Raw genomic sequence first — 22,910 nt, 5'->3', positions numbered from 1 at the left:
GACACGGGGCTGGTGTCCCCTGTCCCCAGCAGTGACACGGGGCTGCTGTCCCCTCTCTGTCCCCAGCAGTGACACGGGCCGCTGTCCCCTCTCTGTCCCCAGCAGTGACACGGGGCTGCTGTCCCCTGTCCCCAGCAGTGACACGGGGCTGGCTGTCCCCTCTCTGTCCCCAGCAGTGACACGGGCCGCTGTCCCCGCGCTGTCCCCGCCCCGGCGCCGCTGTCCCCGCGCTGTCCCCGCGGGGCTGGTGGCCCCATCTGCTGTCACACCTTGGGGACAGCGCTGAGAGCGCAGCGCCCCCGGGGCCGGCCCGGGGCCGCCCGATGAGCTAATGACTTAATGAGTTAATGACTTAATGACTTAATGAGTTCATTGGGGCCAGCAGCTGCCCCGAGGCCACCACATGTCCCCAGGTGCCACCACATGTCCCCAGGTGCCACCACGCCCCAGGGACGGGACCCGGGCAGCCGTGGCAGGGCTGGCAGAGCTTTTCCAGGAGGAGAATTCCCAGTGCCAGCCGCACCCTCCTGCCGTGCCCCGTTCCCAAACCCCAAACCCCAAACCCCACCCCACAGATCCCCCGTGTCCTGTCCCAGCTCCCTCAGCTTTCCCTGCTGCTCCACATCCCAAAAATCCCCTCGTTTCTGGCTGCATCCCAAAAAAATCCCAAATCCTTGCGGGATCCAGGATTTAGGGTGAGTTTAGGGCCCATCAGGTTTAGGATTTGCTCACATTTCCACCTTTTTTTTAAAATTTATTTTTACACCCCCAGCACATCCAGGATGAGTAAAAGCAATTTAGGATTTCCCAAAACCCCTAAAAGAGCAGAATTCCCTGTGCCCATCCTTTAATTTCAATATTTACCATCATTCCTTCAATTCTGTATTTTAAATTCCTTCATTTCCTTCATTTCTTTAATTCAAAGTAACCAATTCCCCTGATTTTGGGGCTCACCCCAAAAGCTGCTTTGGGTTCAGCACGGATTTTCCCTCCCAAATCCTTTTCATCAGGAGGGATCCTCAGGCTGGAATTGGTAAAACAGCCCCAAATCCACGGAATTCAGCTGGGAATCGGATGCAGGAATTTAGGGATTCTTTTTTTTTTTTTTTTTGGGAAAATCCAACCCCAGGGAGTCACTTTGGCTGGATTTGATTTGGGAACCCAAAATTCTGCTGAGGGTGTCTGTCAGGCTTCCGGCAGCCCCAAACCTCCTCAGAATTCCCTGGAAATGGGGTGGGATGGGGCAGGGCTGGTGCCACCGCTGCTGTGGGATTTGGGGAATTTTAAGGGAATAATGGCAGCTTGCAAGGGGTTTTCTTTGGGTTCCAAAGGTGGTTTTGTGGGACATGAACCTGGATTTGGGGACAGTGACTCGTTGTGTCCCGAGGGGCCTGAACCCACGGGAAAATCCCAGGATTCCTGCTGCTGCTCCGAAGGAAATCCCACTGATTTGGGGTGGGAGGGACCTTAAATCCCAACAATCCCACCCCATCCATGGCAGGGACACCTCCCAGTGTCCCGGGTGGATCCAAGTCCATCCAGCCTGGCCTTGGGCACTGCCAGGGATCCAGGGGCTGGGAATTCCTGGGAATTCCATTCCAGGCAGGAATTCCCTGCCAAGATCCCAGCCCAATCTCCCCTTGGCCAGTGGCAGCCATTCCCTATGTCCTGTCCCTCTGTCCCTTGTCCCCAGTCCCTCTGCAGCTCTCCTGGAGCCCCTGCAGGGACTCTGAGCATTCCCTGGATTTTTCCCTTCTCCAGGGGAACATTCCCAGCTCTCCCAGAATCCTGGAATGGTTTGGAAGGGGCTTTAAATCCCAACAATCCCACCCCACGTGAGCAGGGACGCCTCCCGCTATCCCAGGTTGCTCCAATTCCTTTCCAACCCCACCTCGCACATTCCAAGGACGGATAATTCATCCCAAAAATCCTCATGGATGTTAGCGCCTCGGATGCCTCATGGTTTTCCCCGGAATTACTGGGGAAATTGTCTCTCCATAGACCCCTCAAAGAGAAATTTGGATTAAATCCGCGTGGCTGGAGCAGCGTTCCTGAAGCTCCCACAGCCTGAGGGAGGCTGAGGTGCAAACCCAACCTGAGGCTGCTACTGCTCTATTTAGGGCCAATTTTAACCCAAACCAACAATTCCCGACAGCCAGATCCCATTCTTTAACGTAAAAATGCTGCATTTATGGATTTAAACGCCAGCGTAAGGATGAAGTTAAGTCTCTAAGTGTTAATTGACGAGCAGGGGAACAAAACAGCTCCCGGTCCCTCACGGACGGGCCGGGCTCGGCAGCAGGGCGGGAAGGGCTGTGCTGCACACAGCAACGCAGCGAGGGGGCCACAAAGGACAGGCTCGATAACTGCGAGCAGAACACCCTGCGGGAATTACAAAAACAACCTCAAAAGCGGTAAAAACGCAATAACAACTCCGTACTGAACCCGTCAGGCACTAGCGCCACTCTGAGGCGGCACGCGCCGCCGCCGCCCTTTTATAGGCGGGCGCCTCCCAGCATGCCCCGCGGCGGGGGGGGAGGGCCGGCTCGCCTTTTGCACACGGCGCGCAGGCGCGGCTCCCCCCTCTCCCCCCCGCGAAGCCCGCGCCGCCTCCGCGCACGCGCAGAGCGCCCCCGGCGCGCCGTGTCCCCCCGCCCGCCGCTCCCGGGGCTCTCCCCGCTGCTTCCTCCCGCTTTTGGGGGCTCCCTCCCGCTGTTGGGGGCTTCTTCCCGGCTCGTCCCGGCGGCGGGGGACGCGGGGAGAGCGGCGGCTGCGCGCCGGCGGAGGTAGGAGGCGAGCGGCGGCCGCCCCCCCTCAGCAGTGAGGGCTGAGGGGAACGCGCGTAATGGCGGCTGTGGGGGGGGCGGCTGAGGGGCCCTCATGAGGAGCTTCGGGCTGTGGGTGTTTGTTGTTTTTTTTTTTTTTTTACCCATTCTCCTTTATTCTTTTATTTTCTAGTCCTTTTGTCGTTAATCTTTTATCTTTTCTCTTTCGGCACGCGGATAAAGCCGCCCCGTAGCCACCGACCTGCAGCGCAGCCGCAGCCCCGCAAGGGATTCGCCACATTTTGTACCCGGCACGGATTTAAATCTGGTTTTTAGACGTTTCAGTCTCGGGTTTAAGCGGTTTGAAGCGAGGGAAACGCTGCCCTGGTCCTCTCTCCATTCCCCTGCACGTCAAACAGCACTCAAAGCCTTAATTTAATCCTTACTCAGGCTTCCAATACATAAATTCAGCATTTTTACGTTAAAACAATGGAATGTGGATGTTGGGAGTTGTAGGTTAAAATCGAGTCTAAATAGAGCAATACCAGCCTCAGGTTGGGTTTGCACCTCAGAACCTGGACGTGACCTCAGGCACCTCCTCGTGGTTTGGTGTCAAAAACGCGGATTTCCCCTTTTTTGCTGCTTTGAAACGGGAATAATTGAGCAGAATTGGGTAAAATACCCAAAGAAAAAAATATTTTTACGGAAGCTCAGTAGCATCACGTGGTTTGCAGCAACTTCCTCTTTTGGGGGATTTAACCTTTTTAAAAATATAATTTAGGCACAGGCTCCTTGGGTATATTTTTGTGTTATTTTAAATCAGAAATACAATGTGGATTGTTATTTTAATTTTTTAAGACTGTTTTTATAGGGTTGTTTCTAAAAATATTTACATAAAACTTAATGGGTTTTTTGGCTCAGAAGCCAAACCAGCCCCCCAGAAATCTCATTGCAGCCCAGAACTGACGTTTAAATGTTGTTGGTTTGGGGGTTTTTTTGCTCCTTTCTCTGCTGTGGGATCCTTCCCTGGGCATGTAAAACCTTCAGTCAGCTGCTGGGAGGATCAGAGAGGGTGGATCTGACATGAGCTCATGATTTTCTTTGGGATAAGACATTCCGCAAGGAAAAGGAGTATCCTGAATTTAATGTTTAATTTCTTTTCCCTATTTAAATCTGCCTCTGGGGTGTGGGGATGGAAGGGACTAGCCCAGCCTATTCTTCCCCAAATTCTGCTGCAATTGAGGATATTTATCCAAGGGTGGGGTTTTCCCAAGGCTTCCAAAACCTGTGTTCCTTCTCTTCCTTCTTTTCCTTCCTCAATTTGGGATTTGAGTTGATTTTTATGCCACACAAGGAGCTCATCTGGGTGCTTCCCTTTTATCTTTCTCTCTTGAAGGTAAATAAAACCTATTTTCCTACTTCCTTGCCATCAGTTAAATATTCTGTGTGCAATTTGGGCTTTTTTAGGGGAATTTTAGGCAGGAATGTCGGTGATGGTGTCAGTGACTTGTTGCTGGTGTTTAAATAGATTTGTCAAACTTTGTGCTGCTCTGAAAGTGGAATTTGAGGAAGATTCCTGGTGTTCAAATGCCCGATTTTGGTCCTGTTTCAGGAATTCCTGGCTGGAAGGCTTGTCCTGAATTTTTATTTTTTTATTTTGGTGTGTCTGGATAGAAACCTCCTGCTCCAAAGGCTGGGATGGGGCAGGATTTTGGGAATAGTCCAGTAGATTCCACAGCTGGTGTTGATCTGCTCGGGTAGGGATGGAATTAACTTCTGCTGGGAGTTTTGTTTGGGATTTGGGAGCTGAGGTTGGCTTTCCCTGGGCTGGGAATGAGCCTGGAGTGGCTGAAGGGACATTCCATACCTGCAGAGTGCCCTTTTCCGTAGGAAAACTGGGATGGAGGAGTGGGAAAATGGAAGTTTGGCTTCCAGGATTGCACAGACTGGGAGGAATAACTTTGCTTGGGTTTTGGGTCCCTTTTTTTCCCCATGGTTTTATCTTATCCCAGGAATTTTCTTATTCAAGTGCTTCCTTTCCCATCTTGGTCCTTTTTTTAGGATCTGCTTCTTTCAGGCTTTACAATTCCAGCTCAGCCTTTGCTGTTCTCTTTTCCCTGGGAAATCCAAATTTCCAGGCTGGGATTTATCCTTTCCCCATTATCCAGGTGCTCCAGGACCATTCCCATTGTGCCTTCCTCTTCCTCCTCATCCTCCAGGACACATCCTGATCCCTTGTGTGTCCTGGTGTGGCTGGAACATTCCCAGTGATCCTGGCTCTTGGAGTTCCAAATCCACTGATCCCAGCTGAGATCCTGCTGGATCTGGAGCTGGTAACCGGAGTGTCCCCAGGGAGGATTTTACCTGGAGCTGCTTTCACCTCTCAAATCCTGGGAATTTTTTGCCTGAGGGCAGGTGATTCTGCTGGAATGGCAGACCCTGGAATGCCAGACCACCTGGATCTGTCACGCTCCGCTGGATTCGGGCCATGCAGGAGGAGCTGGAAGATCCCAGGATGGAGGGATAATACAGATGGACACCACGGATAACCCGGAAGATCCAGGAGCTCCTGCTGGAACTGGGATGTCCCCTTGAGGTGGGGTTGTGCTGGCAAGGGGAAGTCTGGAGGTGACAATCCCAGAGATCCACCCAGAGGGTGGTGAACTGCCCAGAGCCATCCCGGAAAGAATTCCCAGATGCAGGAAAAGGGCTGGGAATGCCTTGCCCAAGCCCTGACCTTGATGAGAGAACATCTGGGCTGCTGTGGATGAGGAATTCCCCAGAGGGAAGGACCATGGCACCCTCTGGATGCCACTGTGGTGTTGGGCAGCACAGGAAGGAGGAAGAGAATCCAGGTTTTTCCAAAACATTCCAAGATTTTGCCATCAAACAAAGGAAGAGCAGGGAATCTCCAAAGGAGACCCAGGTCTTGGGACTGGACACAGATCCATGGGGATGTGGTCAGTTCTGGAAAAGCTCTTGGAAAGGCACAGCAGCTTCCCAGGCATGGCTTTGGTTCCAGCTTTGTTTATCTGCTCTGGAGTTAGCACAGAGCCAGAAAATTCCATGCTATTTATAGGGACAAATCAGGAAATTGTCCTTTTGGAATTTCCTTTTGGATGAACCTTCTGGGGGGCGGGAGGAATCTGCTTCTGCCCTCTCCTGAGGCTCCTGGAGAAAAAGAGGCTCCACAGGGACCTTGTGGCTCTCCACGACTCCCTGACAGGGAGGGGGATTTGGGATCTGATCCCAGGGAATTACAGGATAAGAGGGAGCAGCCTCAGGCTGGGCCAGGGGAGGGGCAGGTTGGACATCAGCAGGAATTTCCTCATGGAAAGGGTGCTCAGGCCTTGGAAGTGCCCAAGGAGGTTTGGCATGCCCATCCCTGGAGGTGTCCACGGAATTCCTGGATGTGGCACTCAGTGCCAAGGTGGGCATCGGGCACGGCTTGGACTGGATGGTCCCGAAGGTGTTTTCCAGCTGGGATAATCCCAGGATTCTGTGCTGGTGAAGGTTCCTTGCCCTTTTCCTTCGTGCAGGAATTCTTGCTCCAGATCTGTCTCTTCCTGCAGCAGAGCCTTGTGCAGGTGCTGCAAACGCCAGGGAGAGCTTAAAATCCAGAACTTTCCATTTCTCCATCTGTATTGGGAAACCTGGAAAAGTGGAGGTGGGAAGTTGAGGGGAAGGCAAGGAAGGCGTCGTTTGGCTTTTGTGTGGTGCTTTGAAATTCTGGGATTGCCGTTCCCAGGGATCAGCTGGGAATGTTCTCCTGGAGAAGGGAACGCTCCAGGGAGAGCTGAGAGCCTAAGGGAGAGCTGGAGAGGGACTTGGGACATGAGGGATGGAGGGACAGGACACAGGGAATGGCTTGAAATGGGAAAAGTAGAGTTTGGGCTGGGATCTTGGCAAGGAATTCCCGCCTGGGAGAGTGGGGAGGGGCTGGGCTGGAATTCCCAGATTTGCTGTGGCTGCCCCTGGATCCTGGCAGTGCCCAAGGCCAGGTTGGACACTGGGGCTTGGAGCACCCTGGGATGGTGGAAGTATCCCTGATCTGGGGGTGGGATTGGATGGGATTTAAGCTCTTTTCCCACCCAAACCATTCCATGATTCCACCTGATCTCCGTTCAGTGTCGCCGCAGCCCCAGCTCGGAGCTCGGTCCCTGCTGTGGTGTCCCTGTCCCAGCAGTGGCACTTTTGAGGCTCCGACACTTTCCAAACAAAGCTGCCTGGAAGAGGAAGGTGAGGCTCTCCCTGATATCTCCAGACCATTGTTTACTCCATCTTGGCATTTCCTTAGAAGCATTTCCAGCATTTCCTTTGGAAAGGTCACTCAGGAGCTCCTTGTCCGCAGCCCTTCCCAGAATCCTGGACTGGTTTAAGTGGGAAGGGACCTCAAATCCCATCCAGTGCCACCCCCTGCCATGGGTGGGGACATTTCCCATAAACCAGGTTGCTCCAAGTCTTTCCCAGCCTGGATCCCATCCCTGGGCAGGCTAACGAGCTGAGGTTTGCAGAGGTGAGTTGTTACTCCTGATCCTGCTGTGGGAGCTTCTCTGCTCCCAGGTGTCCGTGTGAGATGGAAATACCTGGAGAGGTAAAAACTCATCCTATGGGAATTCTGGTTTTTTACCTCCTTCAAGAGATTCCTGATCTGTGGAATTAAGGTTGGTGGTTCAGATTTGCTCTGCTGATCCATTTGAGGTTGTCCTGGTGATGGGTGGCTTTGACAGTGTTCCTTCTCCAAGTGCTTCCCACAGGGATGGGCTCAGAAGGAATTTTTGTCCTCCAGTGCTGGGAATTCTGGAGAAAACACACACAGAAAGACAGGGGAATGTTGAGTCACATTTGTTTGGAAATCTTCTGGAGCGAACTTGGCTTTCACATGCAGCTCCTGTTGAAATCTAATTTAATTTATGGAGGGAGGAGGAATATTGGGTGAGAGGCTGGAATTTTGGGACTGCTGGCTGGTGGGAATCTGCTTATTGTTTGCTTGGAGAGGATTAATAGGATTCCTGTGTCTCCTGAGCCTGAACAGTTTGTACTTGGTTCAAATTAAATAATTCCTCAAAAAAACTCGCAGCCAGATGGGAACAAACTCCGGGAATTATGCTGGAAAATCCTCCTCTCCTGCACCTGTGTTCGGTCACTCCCTGTAACGTTTACTCCTTGAGCTGTGATCTCAGTGTGAATCTCTGCTCGTGGGAAAACTTCCAGCTGGAGTCAACTTCCACGAGTTTGGAAATCAAAATCCTGTGACGACGTCGGCGTTGGTGAGACAAGAACCTCGGCGCTGCAGGAACTCAGCGCGGAGCTTCAGGAACAGCCAGGAAAACTCCTGGGAAACCTGCAAGAAGAGTCCAGTTCCAGGAGACAACAAATGGACAAGGGGGAGATGAGGAATTCCCGGGTTTGGAGTTTTCCTGGTTTGGGCTGGGACGGGGCTGGGAGTTTTTGCAGCTGCTGCTCTGGCAGTGCCGTGTTTGGGGTTGGGAACGGGGCCGGAGCTGGGAACGCGCTGATGTTGTGGCTGCTGCTTTGTCCTCGCCCTAAATCCAGAATTCCCAATGTCCTCGCTCGGTCCTCGAGGAGCTGCACAAGGACTTTGCCGCTCTTTGGTGTTTCACTGGTCTCGGTCTCCATCCCTGACCTGCTTGGACGGGTCTTGGAGCATCCTGGGATAATGGGAGGTGTGGAATGGGATGGGCTTTAAGGTCCCTTCCAGCCCCAAGCCCTGTGTGATTCTTCTTCCAGAGCTCTGTGGTGTTTCCTTTTCCTCTCCCTGTATTTGTACCTTCTTTTCCCACCTCACAGCACTGAATTCTCAGTGATTTCACCCAAACCAAGCCCCACTTCCACTGACCACGGTGCATTTTGTGTGGAGATTTTGTTGTTGTTGCTCCTGTACAGTTTTACTCCTCTCTGTTTCAAACCCTTTCCATTTAAGCTCTCGGAGAGATCGGATATTTTCTACCCACAGAATTCCAGCCTCATCCCACCCTGTGAATTCTTGCAGGGTTTGCTCTTCACCCATGAGAGCGCTCATGGGAGTGTCCTCCTGGAAACGGCTCTGGCCTCGGCTCAGCTCCACCCAGCTGGAACTGGTTGGAGTTCTCCATCTAAATGGTTCTACTTCCAACTCATCCCTCGTCACCCTTCCAACAGGGGTGTTTCACGCTTTGCCTTGCTGCTCCTAAAATTATTAATTGTAATTAAACACAAACTCTGTTGTCACAAAGAAGTGAAATGTTAGGTGTCGCCAGGTGTTAAGCGATGCTGTTGCAAGTGTCACCACCAGTTGTGTTCCCTGTGACATCCACCTTGTTGGGTTAAGCTTGTTAATCACCTGTTTAATTGATTAATCACCTGTTCTCTATATTTAAGATTTTAAACAGTGAAAGAAAACGGGTTTTTTGTGAATTTTGAGTGCTTTAAACTGTGGTGCAAATCCCGCTTCTGTGCCTCGGGTTGCTTTTCTCCCCGTCCTAGAAGCTGCTGTGAGCAGATGCCAAAGATGACCCATCTAATCCTTGTCTTTTAACTTGCAGCTTTGTGTTGTTCTTGGAAAGTTTCGCACCACTTGTGAATTCCCTGAACCTTGGCCTTGCCAGCCCCCTTGTGTTGGGCCCTCCTCCTTTTCAGCTTGCCCAAATTAAGACCCACTTGGCTCTCCAGCACTTGGCTGCCAGCGGCGGGCGGGCACCTCCCCACGCTGGCGCCCGCCAGGCATTGCTGAAAGACGCAATGTTTAGCCCCAGAGGAACCTTGCCCCCGAGGCCCAGAGGACCCAACCCGTCGGGCAGCAAACCCCCGGGAGGTTTTGGGGCCGGAGGCGCGGCGGGGCCGCCCAGGAAAGCCGCACCCGCGACGCCCCAAGGAGCGCCCCAGAGATTCTCGGGGCAGGACGGGCTGCAGTGGACGGGTTCGCAGAGGATCAACGTCCGCGTCACGCTGCACAGGGCCGATCCCAGGAAGGTCAAGGAGAAGACCGGCCTGCACCAGGAGCAGAAGGGAGAGCCACGCGCCAGTCGCTGGGATGGCGGCCCCTGCCCCGCCAGCACCGCCGGGCCGAAGCCGCCCGGCCCAGCGCCGGTCTTGGAGCAGAACTCCAACCCCCAGAACCGCTACACGCCTGAAAGCGCCTCCAGCATTTTAGCGAGCTTCGGGCTGTCCAACGAAGACCTGGAGGAGCTGAGCCGCTACCCCGATGACCAGCTGACGCCCGAGAACATGCCACGGATCCTGCGGGAGATCCGCATCCGGAAGATGGGCCATGCCATGTCTGGTCTGCATGCTCCGAGCCGGGGGGAGGAGCCGGTGGGCGAGAGCAGCGGCACCACCGTCAAGAGCAAAGTGATCGACTACGGCCACGCCAGCAAGTACGGCTACACCGAGGACCCGCTGGAGATCCACACCTACAACCCCGAGGCGCTGCCCGAGGAACCGCTGGAAGCGCGCGTCTACAATCCCGAAAGCTCAGGCGCGGAGATCCGGGAAGAATTCCAGCGGGAGCAGAGCGTGCCGGTGGCCGTCCCGCCGCCCAACGTGCCGTGCAGCCCCGTGTTCCCGGCCGAAGACCTCATCAAGCTGCCGGCTTTCCCCACTGACTCCTCTCCCACTCCGTCGTTTTTCCCGGCCGAGCCGCCGGCCAAGGTGCCGGTGCTGTGCAGCACTGCGCCCACCGCGCTGCCGGTGGTGAAGCCGGTGTCCCAGCCGCCCATGCCGCCGGTGCTGCCGCCCATACTGCCGGCGCTGCTGCCCACGCCGCTGCCGCAGCCCATGCTGCCCCCGGTGATGCCGCCGCTGGTCCAGCCGCCTGTGTCCCAGCACGTGTTGCCACCCTTGACGCCGCCGCCCTTCTCGGCCGGGCTCCTGGCCGCCATCAGCCAGCACGAGCAGAAGCAGCGCGACGCCGGCAGCGCCCATCCCGGGCCCAGCACTGCCGGCGGGACCTCGGCGGGACACAAACCCTACCACAAACCCTTCCACCCACCGGCACAGGAGCCCATCAAATCCCCGTTCGGGGTGGTGAAGGCGTCCTGGCTGCCCGTGTTCCCCGACCAGAAGAGCAAACGCCTGCCCACCCCGTCCATGATGAACGACTACTATGCCACGTCGCCGCGAATATTCCCACATTTGTGTTCTCTGTGTAACCTTGAATGCACTCATATGAAGGTGAGTGGCTTTCCCAGATTATTCCCTAAGCGTGTGTACTCGGCACCTTTTCCTGCTGCTGGTTGTTTTTCCTGGGAATTCCGTGGATTGGGATGCTGGTCGCCAAGTTTGAATGTTGGGAATGGTGCTGCAAATGATTGTAACGGCGTGTTCTGCTCCCAGTTGCATTTCAGAGTTGCTTTACATGTTGATTTTTGGGAGTTTTTTAAAGTATTGAAATGTTTTTGGTTTTGCAGCAGGTTTCAAACAACAAAACAAACCTCAAGCAGTGGAATGAAATATTAATGTTGTGTGTGGGGGACTCAGATCATGTCTGGGGGCGGGTGAGATGTCTGTGTGTTCATTCCCCCCCTCCTCCTCCTCCAAACTCTGCCTGAAAACAAAAGAGCCCATTTAGAACCCGAAATTTCATCTTCCAAATCTGCTCTGTGTGACAACGCTGAATATTCCAGAGGCTGGCTCGGGGCGACGCAGAAAATGCGTCCATTCATCCTGCCAGCTTTCAGCCTTGAAGGAAATCACAGTTTCAGCTTTGAAGGAAAAAATAAAGGGAGAAAATGGTGGCCGTTGGGAGATAAAAAATGTTTTGGAAGCTGTGTGTTTTTCTGGAAAAGCCTGAGGTTTGATCTGTCAAAAAGGTGGGAGAACGTGATATTAAAAAAAACAGAGTAATTAATTAATAATTATTTAATATATTTGGATTGCAAAGTGTGGAGAGGCTGTGGGGGAGGGATTTTTTGTAATTTGGCAAAATCCTGGAGATTTTAGGCTCTGTTTGCTGTGCATTAAAAATCTGGCTGAAAATGGGAGCGGCTTTGTTAGGGAAAACCAAACAGAAATTCCCAAACCCTTTTTCCCAGGAAGCGCTGAAGGCCAGGAAGGTGGGCAGCTGGAAATTGGAAGAGAAGGATGATTTTAAATAAAAATGGGTAAATTGAACAGGAAAATGAAAATAGGGACACGTTAACAAAAGGGAAAAGCAGTTTGGGAAAAGGAAGTTAATTTAGATGGGAATTCTTCTCGTGTTTAAGGAGGGAAATGTTGTCACTAAACATCTCTTGGCAGATCAGCTCTGGCTGGGGGTTTTGGGGTGGATTAAAGCTTGTGCAGTCTTGTCCTGGTGGCACTGGGGTGGGATGTGTTCCCAGGAATCCTGATCCTACTGTAGCCTCCCAAATCTGCTCCCTGTCCTGTAGCTCTGGCCCCGATTCCCTTCCCTTGGGAAGCGTTTGGTGTTTGTCTCCCAGGGACACAGGAGACCTCCCTGGACCAGCCCTGGTGCAGAAGAACCCACAAGAGTTTGGGAATTTTATCCCAAAAATAAAACTGATGAAGAAATGTCCAGCTGGTGTATCCATGAGTTGCAGAGATTGAAGAATTCCTCTCAATTCCAGCTCTGCAGTTCAGCAAATCTGGTCGGTCTCAGGTGGTTGGAGATGACCTGGACATTCAAGATTTGTCTTCCCAACCGTTCCCTGTCCCGTTCTGGGAGAGCTAGATGGGACCTCAGGTTGGAAGAGCTGGATCTGGTGATTCCCAAGGACTTGAGACATTTGATGCTGTCCCAGGTGGCATGGCTGTCCCTAGCCTGGAGAAAGGGATTTCATGGATGATGGCACTTGGAGTTGTCACCACCTCCATGCCCAGGTGGGACCAGCTACCCCAGGATTGGCATCAGCACCGTTCAACATCTCCGTCAGTGACAAGGACACCGGGATTGGTCACCCTTGGCATGGTGAAGGTGACACCAAGCTCTGCACTGGGATCACACCTGGAGGGATTTTCCGTGACAGCCTGGAGAGCTTGGACCATCCCAACCTCGTGAGGCTCAGCGAGGGCAGGAGCTCCTGGAGCAGGACAATCCCCGCACAGATCCAGGTGGGAAGAGAGTGATTGGAGCAGCCCTCGGAGAAGGACTTGAGATGTGGATGGGAAGCTCCAAATGTCCCAGCCAGATCCCTGTGCCCTGGGCATCCTGCAGCGTGGGCAGCGGGAAGGGTGGGAGTTCTGCCCAGCTGAGACCCCGCCTGCAGAGCTGCCTCCAGCTTTGGGGCAACGTCAGGAGGACCTGGAGCTGCCGGAGGAAATCCAGAGGAGGCCGTGGAGGTGCTCTGGAGCCAGCCTGGGAGAGCTGGGAATGTTCCCCCGGAGAAGGGAAAAATCCAGGGAATCATCAGAGTCCCTGCAGGGGCTCCAGGAGAGCTGCAGAGGGACTGGGGACAAGGGACAGAGGGACAGGACACAGGGAATGGCTGCCACTGGCCAAGGGGAGATTGGGCTGGGATCTTGGCAAGGAATTGCTGGCTGGGAGGGTGGGCAGGGGCTGGGCTGGAATGCCCAGAGCAGCTGGGGCTGCCCCTGGATCCCTGGCAGTGCCCAAGGCCAGGCTGGGATGGACTTGGATCCACCTGGGATTGGGGAAGGTGTCCCTGCCGTGGCAGGAGTGGGAATGGGATGGGTTTAAGGTCCCTTCCCACCCAAACCATTCCATGATTCTGGGATAACAGGAACCAGCATTGGATGATGAAGGTGCTCAACAATGAAAACCTTCTCTGTCCCATGTCTGAAGACCCTGAAACCAAAATTCCAACAACGGGTTCTGAGTTCAGGCTGTTGGTGCTGAGCTCCATTTTTCCATGGATTTTCCCATGGATTTTTAAAATCTGCTCTTGGATTGACTCATTTTGGATCCGACCATGCCGCATTGCCCGTGAGAAGAGAATTCCAGCCACTGGACTATGAAACGCAGAGGTTCCCACCTGGATGTGGGATATTCATCCCAGCATCGTCCCTCCAGCCTGGCTGTGCCAAAACTCTGGAAGTTAAATTTTCCCTGGAAAAAAATCCCTCCTAGATGTCATTTTTACAGATTTCTGGTACATTTTAAAGTTTTGGGGTTTTTTTGGTCTAGAAGCCACAAGTTTTGGTATTTCCCACCTGCATCCAGAGTTTTTTATGGAAAATGGATAATTTTCAACTTTGAAGCAGGCAGGTCCAAAATATTGGGAATTTGTAGAAAAAATGGTGGAAATTTGTGGAGGTGTCAGTGGAAGGGTGGGCTTGGGGCAGCAGCAGAATTTGGCAGATTTGGCCTCATTTTGATCTCAGGCAGGAAGGGATGTGGTGAGAGGTTGGACTCTGATCTTGAGGAACCTTCCTGTGGGATCCTCAGGGTTGGCTGTGAGGAGGTGCAGCCACACCAAGGTGGATTTTGGGGCAGTAAAACCAGAATTTGAGGCAAAAATCGATGCTTGGGCCAGGTATTCCCAAAAATCTTTGTGTCCTGGGTTTTTTTTAGGGCAAAATTCCCAATTCCGCTCGGGGATAGGCAGAGTCTGACCCCGCTGCTGTTCCCTTTCAATTCTGATTTCCCAAATCCTCAGAATCTCGAAGGATTTTATGGATCTTCCATGGAGCAGCTTTGTTTTTCGCTCAGAATTGCGTCCCGTGGGAATAACAAAGCGGGATGTGTGGGATTCCTCCTTCTCCAAACACTTCACGTCTTGGATGGAGCAGATTTCTTGGAATAACAACAATTCCTTCATCCTCCATCCCCTCACGTCTGGAATGAAGAGGATTTGAGACATTCCCAGCACGAGGGATCGGATTTATCCTCATTTTTATCCACTTTTGTTCCCCAAATCTGTTCAAAGTTGGGGGCGATGCCTCCTTGGACCTCGAATCTGTGAAATCCTTGGGATTTTCATTTTTCCATGAAGATTTGCACTCGGAATACCTTTATTGGACACTTTGCTCCATCACCTTCTGCTTCCAGGATTTCTTGGTGGTGATCCATGAGTGAGAGGAGGTTGGGATGGAATTAGGGAAGGTGGGAATGGAGGAGTTCAGATGGAATTTTTCTTCTCACCAGGATTTGTGGGAAGGGATCCTCTTATTTTAGGGGAAGGATTTCTTTGGATCCCAGGAAAAATCGTGGCTGCTCCATCCCTGGAATGTCCAAATCCGGGCTGGATGGGGCTTGGAGCAACCTGGGATAATGGGATCATCTTTAGGTTCCCTTCCAACCCAACCATTCCATGATGATTCCGTGGGCAGTGCATTATTCCCAAAGAGTGGGAAGCGCCAGGAATGAGGCAAAAAGGAGGAAAATCCATAAATCCAGAGGGCTTTGGATTCTGTGGACAGTGGAATATTCCCAAAGAATGGGAAGAGTTAGGAATGAGGCAAAAAGGAGGAAAATCCATAAATCCAGAGGGCTTTGGCTGGCGAGGACCTGGCAAGGAGAAGATTCCCAAAAGTCTTGCATCAGCAGCTGGAGGGATTTGGGAGCCAAAACCCCTCCTTGGCACCGTGGAATTGGAATTCTGGGAGTTAAATTCCCTTTTCATTCCCAAGAAGTTTTCCTTGAGGAACAGCTTTGGTTTATCCTGGTGAAATTGAAGCCTGGAAAGATCCAGATCTTTGGGAATGGGATTGCTTAGGGATGGCCTGGAATTAGGGAAAACCTGCTTGGAATGCTGAAATTGCTGCTTTATCCACGTGGGAATGATTCCATCATCCTGACTCTTCAGATCCATTATTTTATATTAATTATTCCATATTTGATTGGGATTTATGATCTAAGAGCAGCTGGAAGTTGATTTTTTTTTTCCCAAGGATATTTAATAATTATCATTGCTGATGTTCCACCTTGAAGAATTCCAGAGTTTTCCAAGGAATATCCCTTCTCTGTAGAAAACTGCCTCCTTTTTTTCCCAGCTCCCTGTCAATATTCCCAGTTAAACCCAAGTTTAGGCATTTTTATATGGAATGAAATCCTATTTTTATCAGATCTTTTAAATGATAAAGGAGCGTGAAAAACATCCCGAGGCTCTGGAATGACCTTTGAGCTGTGACATGATGGGAACTGAACATTCCCAGAGCTCCAGGCACGGAAATTCCGGGCTGGGAATGAGATTGGATGTGGAGATGCCCCATTTGGAGGAGCTGGAATTGCTCATGGATGTGACAGCAAATCATGGATTTATTCCCTTTCATTCCGATTTTTTTGGAGCAGCCTCTGGTGATCCACGTGCTGCTGCCATCCCCAGCGGGGGGTGGGTTAATTGAAGAATTAATCGATTTAATGAAGTGATCAAATTAATTAATGCAATCCATTGATTGAATTATCAGTTTAATTGAGGCTCCTGTTCTGGAGCAGTGATAATCAGCTTTTAACCTCCTGCCTGAATTCCATGGAAATTTGACTTTGCCGAGGTAAAAATGGGCTGGAAAGTGCAAAACCAGCCCCAAGGGATTGGGGTGATCCCGGGGTTTTCCACCCTGATCCCGCTTTTCCCAATGTTCTTTTTGCCCCCAGGATTGGATCCTGCACCAGAACAACCCCGCCCACCTCGAGAGCTGCCGCAGGCTGCGCCAACAGTAAGGGATCCACTGGGAATTCATTGGGAATCCACTGGGGATCATTGGGAATCCATTGGGCATCATTGGGGATCCATTGGGGATCCATTGGGGATCTGATGGGAATCCACTGGGGATCTGATGGGGATCCATTGGGGGATTCATTGGGAATCTACTGGGAAATCCATTGGGGATCCACTGGGGATCTGATGAGAATCCACTGGGGGATCCATTGGGGATCTGCTGGGGATCCATTTGGGAATCAATTGGGGATCCATTTGGAATCCACTGGGGATCTGATGGGAATCCATTGGGGATCCACTGTGGAACCCATTGGGAATCTGCTGGGAATCCATTGGGAATCCATTGGGGAATCCAATGGGGATCCACTGGGGAATCTGCTGGGAATCCACTGGAGAATCCATTGGGGAATCCATTGGGAATCCATTGGGGGATCCACTGGGGAATCAACTGGGGAATCCATTGGGGAATCCACTGGGGTTTCATTGGGGATCCACTGGAGAATCTTCTGGGAATCCACTGGAGAATCCTTTGGGGAAATCCATTGGGAATCCACTGAGGATCCATTTGGGATCCACTGGGGACCCACTGGGGATCCATTGGGAATCCACTGGGAATCCACTGGGAATCCATTGGGGTTCCACTGGGAATCACGGAATGCTGGAGAGGGACCTTAAATCCCAACAATGCCACCCCATCCATGGCAGGGACACCTCCCACTGTCCCGGGTGGATCCAAGTCCATCCAGCCTGGCCTTGGGCACTGCCAGGAATCCAGGGGCTGGGAATTCTCTGGGAATTCTCTGGGAATTCCATTCCAGCCAGCAATTCCTTGCCCAGATCCCAGCCCAATCTGCCCTTGGTCAGTGGCAGCCATTCCCTGTGTCCTGTCCCTCTGTCCCTTGTCCCCAGTCCCTCTGCAGCTCTCCTGGAGCCCCTGCAGGGACTCTGAGCATTCCCTGGAATTTTCCCTTCTCCAGGGGAACATTCCCAGCTCTCCCAGAGCCAAGGGGCTCCAGAATCCTGGAATGGTTTGGGGTGGGAGGGACCTGAAATCCCATCCAGGGACATTCCCACAATCCCAATTCCCATCCAACCTCACTTGGACAAACAGAAATCAACATTTGGTGCTTTTGGGGTCCCAAATGGGAATATTTATCCCGAAAAATCCCCTTTTTTTGGGAATTTTGGCTTTTGCACTGACGTTTTTCCCTTTGTCATCAACAGGTATCCCGAGTGGAATCCTGAGGCTCACTCCTCCAGCAGGTACCTTGTGATTTTAATTCCTTCCCTTAATTACCCACTAATAATTAATTAATTTTTACCAATTATTTTCTCTAATTTGCCCTCTCCAACCCCTCTCCATAAGGTCACATTTTTATTATAAAATTTTGGGACCTTTTTATGGGATTCTGTCCCAAATTCCATAGAATTCCAAGCTGGTTTGGGTTGGAGGGACCTCAAATTCCACATTTTTATCCAGTTTTTCCAGTTTTTCCAATTTTTCTGGAGTTTTTTGAGTTTTTTCCAGCTTTTCCCATTTTTCCAATTTATCTAGTTTAGTCCAGATTAGTCCAGTTTAGCCCATTTTTTCCCAGTTTCTCCATTTTTTCCACTTTTATCCAATTTTATACCCTTTATTCCCGTTAAATCCAGTTTAATCCATTTTTTTTCCATTTTTCCCAGTTTGCTCAATTTTTCTCCATTTTTCCTAGTTTTTTTCTAGATTTTTCCAGTTTAGTGCAGTTTTGTCCATTTTTCCATTTTTTCCAGTTTAGTCCTGTTTTATCCCTTTTATTCCAGTTTAATCAGTTTAAGTCCATTTTTTCCATTTGTTTCCAGTTTTGTCCATTTTTCCCAGTTTCTTCATTTTTTTCCACTTCTTTCTATTTTTTTGCTTCTTTCCTTTTTCCCCTTTTTTTCTTTTTTCCCCTTTTTTCCCCTTTTTTCCCTTTTTTTCCCTTTTTTTCCTTATTTCCCTTTTCCCCCCCTTTTCCCCCCTTTTCCCCCCTTTTCCCCCCTTTTCCCCCCTTTTCCCCCCTTTTCCCCCCTTTTCCCCCCTTTTCCCCCCTTTTCCCCCCTTTTCCCCCCTTTTCCCCCCTTTTCCCCCCTTTTCCCCCCTTTCCCCCCCTTCCCCCTTTTTCCCCCTTTTTCCCCCTTTTTCCCCCTTTTTCCCCCTTTTTCCCCCTTTTTCCCCCTTTTTCCCCCTTTTTCCCATTTTCCCCTTTTCCCCCTTTTTCTTCCTTTTTAAAGTTTTTCTTCCAGTTTTATCCAGTTTTTCCAGTTTAGTCGTTTTATCCCTTTCATTCCAGTTTGATCCCATTAAATCCCATTCAATCATTTTCCCATTTCTTCCACTCTTATCCAGTTCAGTCCAGTTCAATCAATTTTTCCCAGTTCAGTCCAGAGTTTTTTCTCCCTTCTCCCTTTCCCCAAAACTCTTAACTCTCCCTTTCCCCAAATCCCCTCCTTCCCCCGAAACCTCACACCCCCTTTATCCCCAAACCCCCTTTATCCCCACCTGGAGCCCCTCAGTGTTCCCATGTCCCAAATCCCCCCAAATCCCCCACCCTGCACCCCCATTCTCCCACATCCCCATGTCCCAAACCCCCCCAAATTCTCCATCCTGAACCCCCTTCCCCACTGTCCCCATCATCCCAGATCCACCTGGATCCCCTCAGTGTCCCCATGTCCCAAACCCCCCAAATCCTCCACTCTGGATCCCCCTTCCTCAGTGTCCCCAAGTCCCAAACACCCCCAAATCCCCCATCCTGGACTCCCAGAGTGTCCCCATGATCCCATTGCAACCTGGAACCCCTCAGTGTCCCCATGTCCCAAACCCCCCCAAATCCCCCATCCTGATCTCCCCTTCCCAGTGTCCCCACGATCCCAGATCCACCTGGATCCCCTCAGTGTCCCCATGACCCAAACCCCCCAGATCCCCCACTCTGGATCCCCCTTTCTCAGTGTCCCCATGTCCTAAATCCCCCATCCTGATCTCCCCTTCCCCACTATCCCCACGATCCCAGATCCACCTGGATCCCCTCAATGTCCCCATGTCCCAAACCCCCCACCCTGCACACCCCCATTCCCCCACATCCCCACGTCCCAAACCCAAACCCCTTTCCCCTCCCCATTATCACCCCACCACCCACCTTCCCCTCTCTCCCCGCAGGCATGGCGCCGAGCGCAAGGAGAACCGCACCCCGCGCCGCCGCTCGGGCTCGTGCAGCCCGTCCCGCCGCCGCGGCTCGCGCGGCCCCGCGGGCCCCGCCTGCCGCCGCCGCCGCTCGCGCTCGCGCAGCCCCGGCCGCCCGCGCCGGCCCGCCCGCTCGCGCTCCCCGCGGCCGCGGCCCCGCTCGCGCTCCCCGCAGCGGCCCCGCGCCGGGCCCCGGGGCAGCCCCCGGCCCCGCGCATCGCCCGGCGCCGAGCGCGCCCGCCGCGCCAGCCGCTCCGAAGGTCACCGGGGCACGCCGGGCTGCGGGGGGGGCGCGGGGAGGCGCGGGAATTCCGGGGGGTTACCGGGCTTGGCTTCAGCCGCAGCGGGGATTTTGGGAATGCTCGGTGGGGTTACCGCAGTTTGCTTCAGCCGCAGTGGGGATTTTGGGAGTTTGCTGGGATTCACGATGGTTTTTTCATCCCTGGTCACAATTTTGGGAATGCTCAGTGGGGTTACCAAAGTTTCCTCCACCCCACAGAGGGAATTTAAAGAGTGCTCTGTGGCATTCCCAAAGTTTTTTCCACCCCCAGTGGGAATTTTGGGGATGCTCGGTGGGGTTACTGGGGTTTGCTTCAGCCGCAGCGGGGATTTTGGGAGTTTGCTGGGATTCACGCTGGTTGCTTGATCCCTGGTCACAATTTTGGGAATGTTCAGTGGCGTTTCCGAAGTTTTTTCCACCCCCAATGGGAATTTTGGGAATGCTCAGTGGGATTCCCAAAGTTTTCTTTACCCCCAGTGGCAATTTTGGGAATTCACTGGGATTCATGATGGTTTTTTGATCCCTGGTCACAATTTTGGGAATGCTCAGTGGGGTTACTGAAGTTTCCTCCACCCCACAGAGGGAATTTAAAGAGTGCTCGGTGGGGTTTCCGAAGTTTTTTCCACCCCCAGTGGGAATTTTGGGAATGCTCAGTGGGGTTACCGGAGTTGGCTTCAGCCGCAGTGGGGATTTTGGGAATTCACTGGGATTCATGATGGTTTGTTGATCCCTGGTCAGAATTTTGGGAATGCTCACTGGGATTCCTGTTGGTTTTTCACTCTCAATGGGAATTTTGGGATTGCTCAGTGGCATTCCCAAATTTTTCTTTACCCCCAGTGGGAATTTTGGGAATTCTCTGTGGGGTTACCAGAGTTTGCTTCAGCTGCAAAGGGAATTTTGGGAATTCTCTGGGATTCACGATGGTTTTTTGATCCCTGACCAGAATTTTGGGAATGCTCAGTGGGATTCCCAATGGGAATTTTGGGAATGCTTACTGAGATTCCTGTTGGTTTTCCACCCCCAGTGGGAATTTTGGAAATTCTCTTGGATTCATGATGGTTTTTTGATCCCTGGTCACAATTTTGGGAATTCTCAGTGGGGTTCCCAAAGTTTTTTCCACCCCCAGTGGCAATTTTGGGAATTCTCTGGGATTCACGATGGTTTTTTGATCCCTGACCAGAATTTTGGGAATGCTCAGTGGGGTTCCCAAATTTTTCTTTACCCCAGTGGGAATTTTGGGAATTCACTGGGATTCGTGATGGTTTTTTGATCCGTGATCAGAATTTTGGGAATACTCAGTGGGATTCTTGTTGGTTTTTCACTCCCAATGGGAATTTTGGGATTGCTCAGTGGCATTCCCCAAATTTTTTCTCAACCCCAGTGGGAATTTTGGGAATTCTCTGGGATTCACGATGGTTTTTTCATCCCTGATCAGACTTTGGGAATGCTCAGTGGGATTCCCAATAGGAATTTTGGAATGATCAATGGGATTCTTGTTGGTTTTCCACCCCCAGTGGGAATTTTGGGAATGATCAGTGGGATTTCCAAATTTTTTTCCATCCCCAGTGGGAATTTTGGTATTGCTCAGTGGCATTCCCAAAGTTTTCTTCACCCTCAGTGGGAATTTTGGGATTGCTCAGTGGAAATCCCAAAGTTTGCTTCACCCCCAGTGGAATTTTGGGAATTCTCTGGGATTCACGATGGTTTTTTGATCCCTGATCAGAATTTTGGGAATGCTCAATGGAATTCCCAAATTTTCACCCCCAATTGGAATTTTAGGAACACTCAGTGGGATCCCCAAAACCTCTTTAACCCCGGTGGGAATTCTGGGATTCCCAGGCCGATTTTTAGGGATAAATGGAATAACTTGGGAATGCTCCGAGCAGTAACCGCCCTGTGGGTTCTCCGCAGCCGGCCACTAATTAAGGACTAATTAAGGACTAATTAAGCAGCCTGAGCAGCCAGGAAGGCAGAGGTAGAGGAAGGCTCCGAGCCAGTAAGTACTGAGGGTCAGCCAGGAGCAGGGAATTCCCAAAGGATTCCAAAAAAATTCCAAAAAAATCCCATTTTTTTCAAAACAAATCTTTTTTTTTTTTCCCCAAAATTCCCCTTTTTTTCCTGGAAATTCCCAAAAAAATCCCCAAAAATTCCCATTTTTTTCGCCTAAAATTAAAAAAAAATCCTATTTTTTTTCCATTCCTTCCTAGGAAACCAGGCCAAATCTTGTTATTTTTTCCCATGGAGAAAAATTCCCAAAAAACTTCTGGTTTTTTTTACCAAAATACCCCCAAAAAATCCCAACAAATTCCTGGGGTTTTCCCAATAAATTCCCATTTTTTCCCCCCAAAAGAATCCCCAAAAAAATTCCCAAAAATTCCTGTTTTTTTTTCAAAATCCCAAAAAATCCCAAAAATTTGTTAGGATTTCCCCAGAAAATTCCCAAAATCTTCCTGTATTTCCCCCAAAAATTAAAACAAAAAAATCCCAAAAAATTCCTGGGATCTCCCCAGAAAATTCCCAAAATATTTCTGTGTTTCCCTGAATTATTTTTTTAAATCCCAACAAATTCCTGGGATTTTTCCCCAAAAAAATCCGCCAAAATTCTTTTTAAATTCATTTTTTCCCCAAAATCTGAAAGAATTCATTATTTTTTTTCTCAGATCCCAAAAACCTCACATGTTTTTTTTCCCAAAATTCCCAAAATATCCCTGAAAATTCCCATTTTTTCCCCAAAATCCAAAAGAATTCACTTTTTTTTTCTAAGAAATCCCAAAGAATTCCCATTTTTCCCCCAAAAATCAAAAAAAATCACATTTTTTCCCCCAAAGAAATCCCAAGAATCTCACTTTTTTCCCCCAAAATTCCCAAAATATCTCTAAAAAAATCCCATTTTTTCCCCAAAAACCCCCCAAAATTCCCTTTTTTTCCCCAAAACCCCCCAAAAATTCACAATTTTTTCCCCAAAGAAACCCCCAAAACCTCACATTTTTTTCCCAAAATATCTCTAAAAAATCCCATTTTTTCCCCAAAAACCCCAAAACATCCCCATTATTTTCCCCCAAAACCCAAACCCCAAAAAATTCCCATTTTTTCCCCAAAAAATCAAAAAAAAT

General features: G+C 50.9%; 1 protein-coding gene across 1 annotated transcript; it reads left to right on the top strand.

Annotated features, from left to right (window-relative positions):
* The first annotated feature begins 2,646 nt into the window (after positions 1–2,646).
* ZNF638 (zinc finger protein 638) lies at positions 2,647–22,390 on the top strand. The gene is made up of 5 exons (XM_064419148.1): positions 2,647–4,161; positions 9,311–10,937; positions 16,258–16,319; positions 17,546–17,584; positions 19,494–22,390. The coding sequence occupies exons 2-5, from the start codon at positions 9,507–9,509 to the stop codon at positions 20,161–20,163; spliced, it is 2,202 nt and encodes a 733-aa protein (XP_064275218.1). The 5' UTR covers positions 2,647–4,161; positions 9,311–9,506; the 3' UTR covers positions 20,164–22,390.
* Positions 22,391–22,910: the final 520 nt, after the last annotated feature.

Source organism: Passer domesticus, chromosome 4 (assembly GCF_036417665.1).
Source record: "Passer domesticus isolate bPasDom1 chromosome 4, bPasDom1.hap1, whole genome shotgun sequence".
NCBI classification, from domain to species: domain Eukaryota; kingdom Metazoa; phylum Chordata; class Aves; order Passeriformes; family Passeridae; genus Passer; species Passer domesticus.
Note: the sequence above shows the minus strand (reverse complement) of the source record. Positions and strands in the feature narration are given on the sequence as shown.